A 13,712-nucleotide genomic window follows, 5' to 3' on the forward strand; every position below is an offset into this window, starting at 1 on the left:
ATGGCAAACCATCTCTCTAAAGTGTAATTTAGTTTAAATCAAGTGAGGAGCCAAAAACTAGGTTAAATGAATTAGAAATTCTCAGGTGGGGGCATACTAAATAAAAAGTTGATCAGACTGTGCCTCATAGGTTTAAAAACTATATATGTATATCCACCATTTGTCAGTTTGCTGTACTGCCTCATATACGTGCAAAAGCTGGACAATAAATAAGGAAGGCTGAAGAAGAATTGATGTCTTTGAATTGTAGTGATAGTGAAGAATATTGAATATACCGTGGACTGCCAGAAGAATGAGCAAATCTGTCTTGGAAGAAGTACACCCAGAATGCTCCTTAGAAGCAAGGATGGCAAGACTTCATCTCGCATACTTTGGACATGTTGTCAGGACAGATCAGTCCCTGGAGAAGGACACCATGCTTAGTAAAATGGACAGTCAGCGAAAGAGGAAGACCCTCGACGAGATGGAATGACACAGTGGCTTCAACAATGGGCTCAAGCATAACAAGGACTGTGAGGACAGCTCAGGACCGGGCAGTGTTTCATTCTGTTGTACATGGGGTCACTATAAGTCAGAACTGACTCAAGGCACCTAACAACAGCTGTGTGTGTATGTGTGTATATAACTCTGTGGGAGCAGTTGTAATCTGTCCTGTAGGGTCACTATGAGTCAGAATCGACTCGACAGCACTGGGTTTGGTTTGGTTTGGTTTTTGGTATGTGTGTGTATGTGTATTATATGGAAACCCTGATGGCGTAGTGGTTAAGTGCTATGGCTGCTAACCAAGAGGTTTGCAGTTCGAATCTGCCAGGCGCTCCTTGGAAATTCTATCGGGCAGTTCTACTCTGTCCTATAGGGTCACTATGAGTCGGAATCGACTCAATGGCAGTGGATTTGGTTTTGGTTATATATATATATACACACACACACATACATAGATGACAACCAAACCAGCTGCCATCGAGTCGATTCTCATTCACAGCGACACTATAGGACAGAGTAGAACTGCCCCATAGGGTTTCCAAGGAGCACCTGGTAGATTCAAACTGCCGACCTTTTGGTTAGCAGCCATAGCGCTTAACCACTGCGCCATATACATTTGAGGCAGTGGGGGTTCAGTGGTAGAATTCTCAACTCCCGCGCCGGAGACCCAGGTTCTGGTCCTGGCTGATGCTCCTCATGCCCAGCCACCACCTGTCTGTTAGTGTAGGCTTGCATGTTGCTGTGATGCTGAACAGGTTTCAGCCGAGCTTCCATTACTAAAACAGGCTAGGAAGAAAGGCCTGCCAATCTACGTCCAAAAATCAGCCAACAAAAACCCTGTGGATCACAAGGGTCTGATCATGGGAATGATGCAGAACTGGGCAGCATGTTGTTCTGTTGTATGTGGGGTTATCAGGAGTGGAGGCCCACTCGACGGCAGCTAACCACAACATACACACATATGTAATAAAGTTTAGGAGGTTACTTTCAAAGGTTCTATTAAGCATCTGTAAATACAGTCTTTTAATGTTTAACTGTTTTAATCATGATTATGTTTGGACTTTGTACACAACAACCCTGAACAGCTAATGGCACTCATCCTTGATGAGCCTTGACCATGGGCCCTATGGGCGAGCAGAAGGCACCCCACCTTACACAGATATGAGGACATCCTCAGCTGTCCTCCCTGCCTGGGTCTCTAACCCTTCACCCACGCGGTCACTGTGGAGATTACCATCTGGCCTGATTTAGGAGCCCCGAGGCAGAAGAAAGGCTGGAGGGGCCCCGAGAAGGCAGCCTGAGAGTAAGTGTGGAGGTGTGAGCCGTCATTCACGTTGTAGAAGGAAACATCCCCGGCCTCATAGTCCAGGAAGATCCCCACATGGCTGGGGGGCTCCATCAATGTGAAGGGGGTGGCATCCGAGAACATGGGTAAGTATTTCTTCCCCTTGGACAGCTGCACGACCCAGAATCCATTTGCAGGGGACTTGGGGACCCGGTCCTTCCGGCTAATGTTGTCTCTGCACACACCCAGAGCCCACAGCGCATCCCCGGTGAGGTTCATGCCCACCTCCCAGTAATGCCTCCCCGTGGAGAAGGCCGTCTGGCCCACCACGCAGGGGTAGGCAAGGAACCTGTCCTTGCTGCGGAGAGTGCTGTCCAGTGGGCAGTTGAGGTAGCACCTCTGTCGGCTCTCGTACAGGAGAAGGTAGGGGTACGCTGTGGCAGCATCAGGTACCACGTCCACTATAGGCAGCACAGGACCAAGGGAAGGCAGAGCCACCATGGGTTAAAATGGGGAGAGCCCTAGCAAGTGGCCAGATCTTCACATGGCAGGAAAACGTGGGATAGGGCTCTATCCTATGGTCCTCCTAGCCCCCTTAACTCCCAGAATTCTCCCCTCCACTGACACCAGCAGTCAGGCCTGAGAATTCATAGTCTCTTCCTTGGAAGTAGAGTCCTTATCTCTGGGAGCATGTCATCTGGGCTATCTCAACCTCTTGGGTTGGAGCTTGATGACAAAGCCAAGGTCAGAGGCCTGGCTGCTCCATCGACTATATTCCTCTGCCCCCATATAACTGAGCCTATGAATTCTTAATCCCCTACCCCAACTGTGGACATTGGTGTTGGTAAGGAAATGGGGGGGAGGGGAGGCATCATTTGGGCAGCTCGACCAGCTTCATCCTTACTAATGGGAAAAAGCATCCCCCATGAGGTGGACCCTGAATAAAGCCACCTGTATACAAAGGCAGCAATGAGAACAGAATACAAATACGATAATAAAATTAAAACAGAACACAAATACTTCCGACACTGAAGTCTGAGACCCGGGACGAGTTCCACTCATCGGGAGCTATGGCCCTGTGTGGTGGTTAGCTCCTGAGGCTGGGGGGCGGGGCAGGGTGTTGTCCAGTCCTGGCCCTAGGTCCCCACTTACCTTGGAAACACTTGAGCACCTCTATCTGCCCAGGAACCCTGCACACGGTCTTCAGCCCAGTGGGGATGGCTGCTGGGTACTCTATCTTCAGGTTCTTTATCCTCCAGTGAACACAGTTCTCATTGCCCCCTCTGGCTCGACAAGCCCCCCCCCCCATCCCACCGCTGCCTCCAGGGAAGCACAAGTGACCACATACCTGTCAAGTGGGTGATTCATATCCTGTGAGAGAAATGGAGACAGGAATCATGGGAGCTCCCCTCACCACCATCCTTAAAACCTCTGAAAGTCCCCCCTCATCAGTTTGCAGAGCAGCTCGGTCATCTCTGTCAGGCGTTTCTTTCCCAGAACCGTTGCACCCCCACCCTGGCCCTCTGCACTGTCCTACCACCAAGGTCTGCCTTCTGCAGTACACACGTCACAGCCTCTCAGCCCCAGTCAGGCATGTGAGATCCAGCTGGTGAGCAGGAAAGAGGAAGGGCTCAGGAGACCACGCCATGTTTGGAAAGGAGCCCTTGGTGCTTTGAAACCAGACAGTCCTGTGACCTGGAGCAATTCCTGTACTTTCTTATCCATTTCAGGTGGGGTGGGTACTGACCCACTGTTACTCATTGAATTGTGTCCCCCAAAAGATATGCTGAAGTCCTATAGGGCTGCTACGAGTCGGAATCGACTGGACGGCACTGGGTTTGGTTTGGTTTTTTTTTTTTTAACTCCTGTACTTCTGAATTTGACTGTTATGGATTGAACTCTGTCCCCAAAAATATGTGTTGTAAATCATAAACTCCTGTACTTATGAAGAAGCCCTGGTAACATAGTGGTGAAGAGCTTGGCTGCCAACCAAAAAGGTCAGCAGTTCAAATCCACTCTCCACTCCTTGGAAACCCTATGGGGGCAGTTCTACTCTGTCCTATAGGGTCACTGTAAGTTGAAATTGACAGCAATGGATGGATATAATCCTATTTGGGAGTGGGGTTTCCTTTATTATGTTAATGAGGCCATATCATTGTTGGATATGTCTTAAATCGCTCACTTTTGAGATCTAAAAAAGAGCAGATTAGGTACAGAACCAAGGAAGCCCAGATGAGGGAAGGTAGATGCCAGGCCACATGAAGATCACCACGGAACCAAGGAACAGAAACTGAAGAGACAAGGACCCTCCCTCAGAGCCAACAGAGGGAGAAAGGCTTCCCCAGAGCCACTACCCTAAATCCAGACTTTTAGCCTCCTCAACTGTGAGAAAATAAACTTCTGTTCAATAAAGCCGCCCACTTGTGGCGTTTCTTACAGCAGCACTAGATAACTGAGAGTTACCTTGCTTAGAAATAGGGTCTTTGATGACATCATTTCACTTGAGGTCATAAGGGAGTAGGGTCAGGTCCTAATCTAATCTGAGTGGTGTCCTTAGAAAAGAGAGACATAGAGGAAGGACAGCCCTGTGACGACCTCTCTGTGAGCCAGGAATCACGAGAGACATAGAGGAAGGACAGCCCTGTGAGGATCTCTCTGTGAGCCAGGAATCACGAGAGACATAGAGGAAGGACAGCCCTGTGAGGATCTCTCCGTGAGCCAGGAATCACGAGAGACATGGAGGAAGGACAGACCTGTGAGGATCTCTCTGTGAGCCAGGAATCACCAGAGACATGGAGGAAGGACAGCCCTGTGAGGATCTCTCTGTGAGCCAGGAATCACCAGAGACATGGAGGAAGGACAGCCCTGTGAGGATCTCTCTGTGAGCCAGGAATCACCAGAGACATGGAGGAAGGACAGCCCTGTGAGGATCTCTCTGTGAGCCAGGAATCACCAGCTGTCACCAGAAGCTGGGAGAGAAGCACAGAACAGATTCTGCCTCAGAGCTTCAGGAGGAATCAACACAGCCGGCACCCCGATCTCAGACTCCTAGCCTCCAGAGCTGTGAGACCATAAATTTCTGGTTTTTAAACGCCACCCACTTTGTGGTATTTTGTTATGGCAGCCCTAGTGAAACCAATACACCCACCCAGATAAATACAGCCATGATGTGAAGAAACTGGGGGTGGAGCGGGGATGGAATGAGAATAGGTTTGGCTCTCTCACCCACCAAGAAGACAACTTGGGAGGGGAGAGGGAAGCCAGGTAACAGTGATGAATGGCTCTAGAGCCTTCTTTAGAATCAGGAGGGAGGTCCCAAGATGATGGTTTTACATTTCTGGCCTTTCAGCCCTGCTTTTTTAGGAAGGCAGTGTACCTCCTGCAGAGCGATGAACTGCTCAAGATGACCCTACTCGCCATTGTCTTTGTGATTCACACAGACGGGTGAGTGGGACTATGCAAATAAGACGTATGGAGCCCTAATGAGGGGATTGGTCAATTTTGTCATCCCGCTGGGCTTCAAATGAGCCACCCCAGAAGAGGAAGGAGAGGATCTCACTACCACCAAGGAAGAGGAGCCAGGAATAGAATGCATCCTTTGGATGCAGAATCCCTGCACTGAGAAGCTGCGGGAACCAGGAGACTGAGAGAGAGCCATAACGCTGGAGACAGGAAGAAGCAGAGGCAGAGAAACCGTAGCAGGAGAGGCAGGAGACTGCACTGTGGGCCATGAGCCCTCGGATCAAGAAGGCTGAGCGCCTTCAGCAAGAGGCCTGCTGGCTGAGTAGGGGGCCCCCAGGCACTTGGTAGAGTTAAGTTTGCTGACCCATGGAGCCAGAGCTGAGCCCCTTCTGGCAGAGGCTTACTGGTGGAGTGGGGTACCTCAGGGCACTTATCGGCAGAGCTTTTTAACACTTGCAGAGCAGAGGCCAAGGGCCAAGAGAGGCGTGCCTCCAGGCATCGCTGAGAAGAGGCTGTCCCAGGGGAAGAGCTGTATCCTGGGCGTTCCTGAACCTGAATTGTAACCTGTTACTTCCCTAATAAACCCCATAATCGTGAGTATTCTCCGTGAGTTCTGTGTGGCCATTGCAATGAATTATCGAACTCAGCAGAAAAGTAGAGGGTGCTGTGGGAGGGACAGTTGGTGTCAGAGTTGGTCAAAAGGTTGGAGGGCAGAGGCATATCTGGACACCCGGGAAAACATGTTGACAGGCCAGTGGAGGTGGAGGGGGTTAAACGGGGTTTTTCAAACTGCAAGCCCCAGCCCTGCAGTGGTCATGAAATCCATTTATTGGGTTGTGGATAAATTGGTTTTTAATGAAGTAGTATAGTAGACAAAATATTACCCAAAGTTAGGGTGATTATATAATTTATCATCTAAACCAGGACATCTTACTTGAGAACAAACCCCACAGGATGTCAAGACAATGGGGATAAAACTGGGACTGTCCCAGGCAAACCGAGGCATATAGTTACCCTACACATAGAGTCTGTCTCATGAGACTGTTTCTAGAAGTGTGTGTGTCTGAGTCACAGTGAGATATATATTTACTGTCGACTCTTGTCAAAACATATACAGTCATGCGTCGCTTAACGTCCACCATATGTTCTGTGAAATAGGAAGTTATGCGATTTAGACATTGTGTGAAGATATTATATACAAGCAGTCCCCTTACAAGGGGTAGTTATGAGCCAACCCCTGTAAAACCTATTACATTAAAACCTTATGGAAGCCGGCTGGACAAACCCCAGAGCTGTATCCACTGCAGGAGGCCAGCTTTGCCAGGTGTGCAGCAGCAGCCCAGGCAGGGGCTATGCCAGCAGCCGGATTGGGACTTTGCACACGTCCAGGTACGGGGCCGGGGGCATACAGGGTGGAGAAGAGGTGGCCTTGGGGACTAGGCCATGAGCGGGTGAACAGGTGCTGGCAGCGCAGTTGGCAGCTGGCTGTGGCAGCCCTGGCTGCCAGCCGCCCTATTGGTGCAGACGCTGCTGCTGCTGCCAGGAGCTGGGAGCCTGCCAGCACCCCAAGCTGGGCGAGCGCCCCTGCCCGCGAATGCAGCTGGAGCGGAGGAATTGTGGTGAGCTCTGCCCTGCGCCAGGGGTGAACAGACTGCGGGGCTGCTGGGCGGGTGCATGAAGCTAGGAGGAGGCAGAGGAGCGCTTCCAACATTGGGTGGGATGTGCCCTGGAGCCCTGTTGTTGCTCTTCGCTCTGGGGATTTGGGGTCTTTAAAACTATCAGGGGCAATAATAAAAAGAGAGCTGCTTAAAAAGAAAAAATGGGAGCACAGACGTATATGTGGTTGGACATTGCTCAAACGGACGTTATACAGGCTGTGCCTGTACTTAGATGTACCAGAGTCATCTACTTGTCAGACCAAATCGCCCCAGCATCTTCTAGGGGACACAGGAGCAGACCCATTGCTGGCCAGCTGTCTAACCATCCCCAGCGGCCTTGCCCAGCTTTGGCCACGTGACTAGTTCCTGCCAGTGAAGTCGTGTGTGCCTGCCTGGCCATGGAGCCCTTCACACTGTGGCCACCAGTCCCTAGGGGTTGGAGGGGCCCCAGGTAGAAATCACCACTCAGACTAAAGAACATGTTTCAGTTGGGTTTCAGCCATTCTGTGTGGGGCTTTCTTGCCCCAGCAGTTCAGTGTCCCCTACAAGTCAGATCTCAGCCATGGGGACCCTGTCTTATTACTATGCCCTGATCCCACGAGTGTGCTGCAGTCACAAGGGAACTGATTCTAAAAGGATCCATGATTCTCCGCCTGTTTCCGCTCCCGCGGGCACAGCCCCCTCACCTCCGGGGCACCGCCCCTCACCTGCAGCATCTGCAGTGCCGAGTGCTCCCTTTTGTCCTCCAGCTCCAGGAGCAGCATCTCCAGGGAGCAGTTCTGCTGGGCCAGGACGGCCTTGTTCTCACGCAGCTTCTCTGCCGTCTGATCCTCCTCCTTCTTCAGGGCCTGGAGAAGGCGCTGCTCCTCCTCAGCCAGGAAGATGCACATCTTCTCAAACTCCATCGCTATGCGGTCTCTTAGGTTCCTCACCTTCTCCTGGGGAGACAGGGGCGGTGTCACCCCACCTCCACATGCGCACCTAGGCAGGCTGCCTTCCGGTCTTTTCCTAACAGACTGCAGCTGGGCAGGGCCTGTTCTTGGAGGGGCCAGCCCAGGAGCTGCCACCACAGGATCACCTGAGCCCCCCTTGTGCGAAACTGGATTTATATGTGGAACCAGGGGATAAGACAGGTCTCCCAAGGGTCCCCCAACACTGTCACTGTGATGTAACCCACTGGGTAACCCCCAAACGGCAAATGTCCAGAGTTTTTGTCCCCTGGAGCAAGCATTTCTTGTGTTGGAGAAAGGAGGAAGCCTGTGGAGGCATCCCCCACCACAAGTAGGAAACATAAAGTGGAAACTAGAAATCCAAACATGGGTCGATGTAGCAAAGACACAGATGGGGCTAGAGGCAAAAAACAGAGGCCCAGAAAGTTCCATGTAGAGAAGCAATCCCTGGAGTTCCAGGGCCTATTCCCTCTTCTTTCTGGGGTGTCACCTCGTCTCTTCTTTGGGTCTTACTGAAGAGCAGCCAGGAGAAGTTGCTGCCCTGGGTCCTTCTACATTCAGCTGTCGTGAGCCCTGCTTTCCAAAAGGTCCCCAGAAGAATGAGGAGGAAAAGGGGCCAGAGGAGGAGAGAAGGTGGGGAGTGGGCAGTAGCAAAGGCCACTTGGCTGTTATGGATTGAATCATGTACCCCAAAGAGATATGCTGAAGTCCTAACCCCTGTCCCTATGAACATGACCCTGTTAGGGGAAACAGAGTCAGCCCTGGTGGTGCAGTGGTTAAGGGCTCTGGCTGCTAACCGAAAGGTTGGCAGTTTGAATCCACCAGCTGTTCCTTGAAAACCCTGTGGGGCAGTTCTACGCTGTCCTATAGGGTCACTATGAGTTGGAATTGACTCGACGGCAACAGGTTTGGGTTTTTTTTTTTTTCCTTTGAAGATATCAGTTAAATCATACGGAAGTAGGGTGGGTGCCAATCCTAATCCCTTCTGAGTGGTGTCTTATAAAAGGAAGGAATAGACATGGAGAGAGGGTCACACACAGGGGGAAGACACCAGGTGAAGATCCACCTACCAAGCTAGGAACACCAAGAAATGCCCACAGCTACCAGAAACGGAAGGAGACAAGGAAAGATCTTTCCCTAGAGGGAGCATGGCTCTGCAGCCACCCCGAATTTGAACTTCTGGCCTTCAGGGCTGTGAGAAAATAAATTCCTGTTCTTTAAAGCTGCCCACATTATGGTATGTTGTGATGGCAGCGCTAGGAAACTTACACAGTAACAAAATCCTGAAAATGCCAGAGCCTGTTAACTATGTTTCAGACAGCCTGGCTGGGCTCAGCACCCGGTTTGGATCTACTTTCTGAGGTTCCATTTTTTCATCCATAAATAGTAATTCCCACCTCAAGGTAGGGATCTTTGTGAAAACTGAGATGGTGTGAACTTGTGCAAGCTCTAAGGCCACGTGGACACCAGGCCTGGTGGGTGCTCTGGTGTCTCGCTGACCCTAACCCACAGGGCGGTAGAGGAGACCGTTCCCCACTTTGACCTGGTCAGAACTTATTTCAAGCCCCGAGTCTTCCTGCCCTCTCAGCTGCTGTGTGCCCTGTGGAGCAGACACCTGCCTGCCATTCTTTCATAGTCTGGTCTTCTCTGGCCAGAGCCTCCTCAGTCTTCATCATTTCCTCTCTCAGGTACTCCATGTTTTCCTCCAACTTCGCCTACAGGACACACAAACCGTAGTATATGAGGACAGTGGATCTGTGCCCCCCCACCGCCCATCTGGATTGTACTCTCCTGCAGCCTCTCCCCCCTGAAGACCATCCTAAGGGGGGTCCCCTAGAAGGTGAGCACGTGGTGGCCAGGAGCCTGGGGCCAACAGCTGGTGGGCTCTGTGTGAACAGGTGAGTTCTCTGGTGAGACAGACCAGCAGATGCGAGACAGTAGCTCCGCCACATTCAGGAGTCTCCCAGGCACCACTGGCCATGGACACGTTACACAAAGGAACTGATGTGAAACAGCTCTCCACGTCAAGGGTAAGACAAACAGAATCTTTTTAAACTGTGGTTAATTCACGAGCTTTAAGTGTGAGAACAGTCTGGACTTCCAGGGCTCTGCTTCCTCTCTTTCCTCTTCCTTTTACTTGACCCCCTCAGGCAGATAGACCTCCCAAAGCAGTCCTGACTCTCACCCAGATCACAGGAGCCCATGACAACCTCAAAATCTACTCTGTCCTATAGGGTCGCTATGCGTTGGAATTGACTCTACGGCAACAGGTTTGGGTTTTTTTTTTTTTTCCTTTGAAGATATCAGTTAAATCATACAGAAGTAGGGTGGGTACCAATCCTAATCCCTTCTGAGTGGTGTCTTATAAAAGGAAGGAATAGACATGGAGAGAGGGTCACACACAGGGGGAAGACACCAGGTGAAGATCTACCTACAAACTAGGAACACCAAGAAACACCCACAGCTACCAGAAATGGAAGGAGACAAGGAAAGATCTTTCCCTAGAGGGAGCATGGCTCTGCAGCCACCCCGAATTTGAACTTCTGGCCTCCAGGGCTGTGAGAAAAAGCAAAAAAAAAAAAAAAAAAAAACTTTTTTTCAGGTGTGGTCACCAGACCAGCAGCAAGGCATCGATTCTGACTCACAGCAACCCTATAGTACAGAGTAGAGCTGCCCCATAGGGTTTCCAAGGAGCAGCTGGTGGATTCGAACTACCGACCTTTTGGTTAGCAGCTGTAGCTCTTAACCACTGTACCGCCAGGGCTCCACGAACTTCTCAGAAACACAAACTCTTGGACCCCATCCGGCCCTGCTGAATCAGAAACTCTGGAGGCGGTGCCAGCAATCCTGCTGTCCCCAAACCTCGGTGATGTTAATGTGCTGTAGTTGGCTTTCTCAGGTGAGTGGTATCCTTCCCATCATTTTCCTGGCACCCATACAGTCTCATGGAGTCCCTGGTGGTGCGAGTATTTCTGTGCTTGGCTGCTGAAGGTTGGAAGTTTAGGTCCACCCAGAGGTGCCTCAGAAGGAAGGCCTAGTGGTCTACTTCTAAAAAAACCAGCCACTGAGAACCCTGTGGGGCACACGGGGTTGCCACGGTCGGAATCCTCGCGAGGGTGTGTGATCTTCTCATAGGAGCGACACGCCGGTTGTGTGTTAAGTGAACGAGAAGAAACTACCTTCCCCCGGGAGGCTGCCAGTTTAAGATGCCCCTGGTTCCAGAAGCGGGTAGAACACGGGTGGAAAGGGACTGCCAACACCCTGAGCGGGAGACCGGGATCAGCCAGAGGGTGCTGTGCTCGGGAGGCACGTTCCTACGGAGCGCAGTGCTTCCAGGCCATTTCGTGCGTCCCTGTGCTGAAGTGCAGCCTAGTCTGCTCCCCACACTGCGCTGTCACCGTTCATGTCCCTGGGATTTATGTTGGCATGGTCTCTGTGGGCCACTGCATATGTTTATGACCTCTCTGTGTGTTATGGATTGAACTGTGTCCCTCCAAAATAGGTGCTGGAATCTTAACCGCTATACCTGTGCACGTGATCCTGTTTGGAAATAGGGGTTTTCTTTTGTTATGGCCAACGAGGCCATGCCAGTGTAGATGTATCCTAAGCTCAATCGCTTCTGAGTTATGGACAGACCAGAACAGACACACGTGTGAGAACGTACATGCATGCATGCACACAGGAAGACAGATGCCTTGTGAGGACCACCTACAAGCCAAGGAACTTGATGGAATCAAAGAATGCCCAGGGCTACTGACAAGCAAGGAATCAACAAGGCCAACACCTGTTTTAGACTTTTAGCCTCCAGAACTGTGAGAAAATAATTTTTTCTTTAAAGCCATCTGACATGGATTGAATTATGTCTCCCCCAAAATGGGTGTATCAACTTGGTTAGGCCATGATTCCCATTATTCTGTAGTTGTCCTCAATTTTGTGATTGAAATTTTATGTTAAAGAGGATTATGGTGGGATTGTAACACCCTTACTAAGGTCACATCCCTGATCCAGTGTAAAGGGAGTTTTCCCTGGGGTGTGGCCTGCATAGCCTTTTATCTCTTAAGAGATAAAAGGAAAGGGAAGCTAGCAGAGAGTTGGGGACCTCATACCACCAAGAAAGCAGTGCAGGGAGCAGAGCACGTCCTTTGGACCCGAGGTTCCTCCATGGAGGAGCTCCCAGTCCAGGGGAAGATTGATGACAAGGACCTTTCTCCAGAGCCGACAGAAAGAGAAAGGCTTCCCCTGGAGGTGACACCCTGAATTTGGACTTTTAACCTATTTTACTGTGAAGAAACAAATTTCTCTTTGTTAAAGCCATCCACTTGTGGTATTTCTGTTACAGCAGCACTAGGTGACTGAGACACTATCCACTTGTGATAGTCATGTAATAGCTCACTAGCTAGTTAAGACAACTCCTGAATAACCTTGGAGGCAGGCTCTCTTGCCAACCCGGCCACCTGTCATGGATTGAATTATGTCCCCCACAAAATGTGTGTATCAACTTGGTTAGGCCATGATTCACAGTATTGTGTGGTTGTCTTCCATTTTGTGATTGTAATTTTATGTTGAGAGGATTAGGGTGGGATTTAACACCGCCCTCACCTCCCTGATCCAAGGTAAAGGGACTTTCCCTGTGGTGTCTGAAGAGATAAAAGGAAAGAGAAGCAAGTGGAGAGTTGGGGACCTCATACCACCAAGAAAGCAGCACCAGAAGCAGATCATGTCCTTTGGACCTGGAGTCCCTGCGCCTGAGAAGCTCCTTGACCAGGGGAAGACTGATGACAAGGACTTTCCTCCAGAGCTGTCAGAGAGAGAAAGCCTTCCCCTGGAGCTGACACCCTGAATTCAGACTTCTAGCCTACTGGACTCTAAGAGAATAAATTTCTCTTTCTTAAACCATCCACCTGTGGTATTTCAGTTATAGCAGTACTAGATGACTAAGACACCACCCATCTAGTTTTGTCCTGTAACCAAGAGAAAGCTTTCACAGTGCTGTTCTCCATGTTGGGGTCTATTGCAGCATTCGGTAGCCTGCCCTCCCTCACACATGCCCTCTCCTCCCAACATACCTTGGCCCTCTGGGGTGGAGCCCACCTTGTAATCCTGGATGGCCTCATCGATAGGGAAGACGGTGTGGAGCCGGTGTTCTCGGGACTCCCTGCAGATCACGCAGATAGGGCTCTGGTCCTCCTGGCAGAACAGCTTCAGCAGTTCCTGGTGTGTCTTACACAGGTCCCTCTTCTGGAGGCTGGGGTGCTGGCGCGCCATCTCGGCCACTTTGGTCAACAGGCGATTGGGCCGGAGGTTCCTCTGTGGGGACATCTCCCTGCACTCAGGACAGGGGAAGGAACCCCTTCTCTTCCGTCTCCCTTTCTTCCCTCTCCCTTTCTCCCAGCTCATCTGGATGCATTCCCGGCAGAAGTTGTGGCCACAGGCCGTCATCACCGGGTCTGTGAAGTAGTCCAGGCAGATGGAGCAAGTGGCCTCCTCCTGAAGCTTTCTGGCAAGTTCCACAGCATCCATGGCTCCTGGGCAAGAAACCAAGAGAGCTGTTTGGCTTTAAGTACCTCCCAGAGGAAGTCTGAGGTGAGCAGTTTCCCCTCAGGCATCCAAGCCGACCCTGCCCACAGAGCTCCTTGGCTTTATCCCAGGTGCTGGGCATGTTATGAGGGTGAAAAATAGGGGTTCATATTTGCCATTTTAGCCTCTTCAACCAGAGGCACAAATACCTTCCAAGAAACCCCCACAGAACAAAGGAAAACAGAAACTCTTCCATTGGGAAGTGAGGCGTGAGTGGGGTAAAAGACACACACAGACACACACTCAAACGTATACACACACCAGATATTATCCCTCCCTACTTCAAAGGGCTGTTGT

General features: G+C 50.8%; 1 protein-coding gene across 1 annotated transcript; it reads right to left on the minus strand.

Moving 5' to 3' along the window:
* Positions 1–1,418: 1,418 nt before the first annotated feature.
* On the minus strand, positions 1,419–13,358 carry LOC100671799 (E3 ubiquitin-protein ligase TRIM17). The gene is made up of 6 exons (XM_003421193.3): positions 12,930–13,358; positions 9,452–9,553; positions 7,596–7,823; positions 3,117–3,139; positions 2,921–3,021; positions 1,419–2,229 (listed from the first exon to the last, which is right to left on the minus strand). Exons 1-6 carry the CDS (start codon positions 13,356–13,358, stop codon positions 1,682–1,684), a joined length of 1,431 nt encoding a protein of 476 aa, XP_003421241.1. The 3' UTR covers positions 1,419–1,681.
* Between the last annotated feature and the right edge of the window lie 354 nt (positions 13,359–13,712).

Source organism: Loxodonta africana, chromosome 2 (genome assembly GCF_030014295.1).
Source record: "Loxodonta africana isolate mLoxAfr1 chromosome 2, mLoxAfr1.hap2, whole genome shotgun sequence".
Taxonomy (NCBI): domain Eukaryota; kingdom Metazoa; phylum Chordata; class Mammalia; order Proboscidea; family Elephantidae; genus Loxodonta; species Loxodonta africana.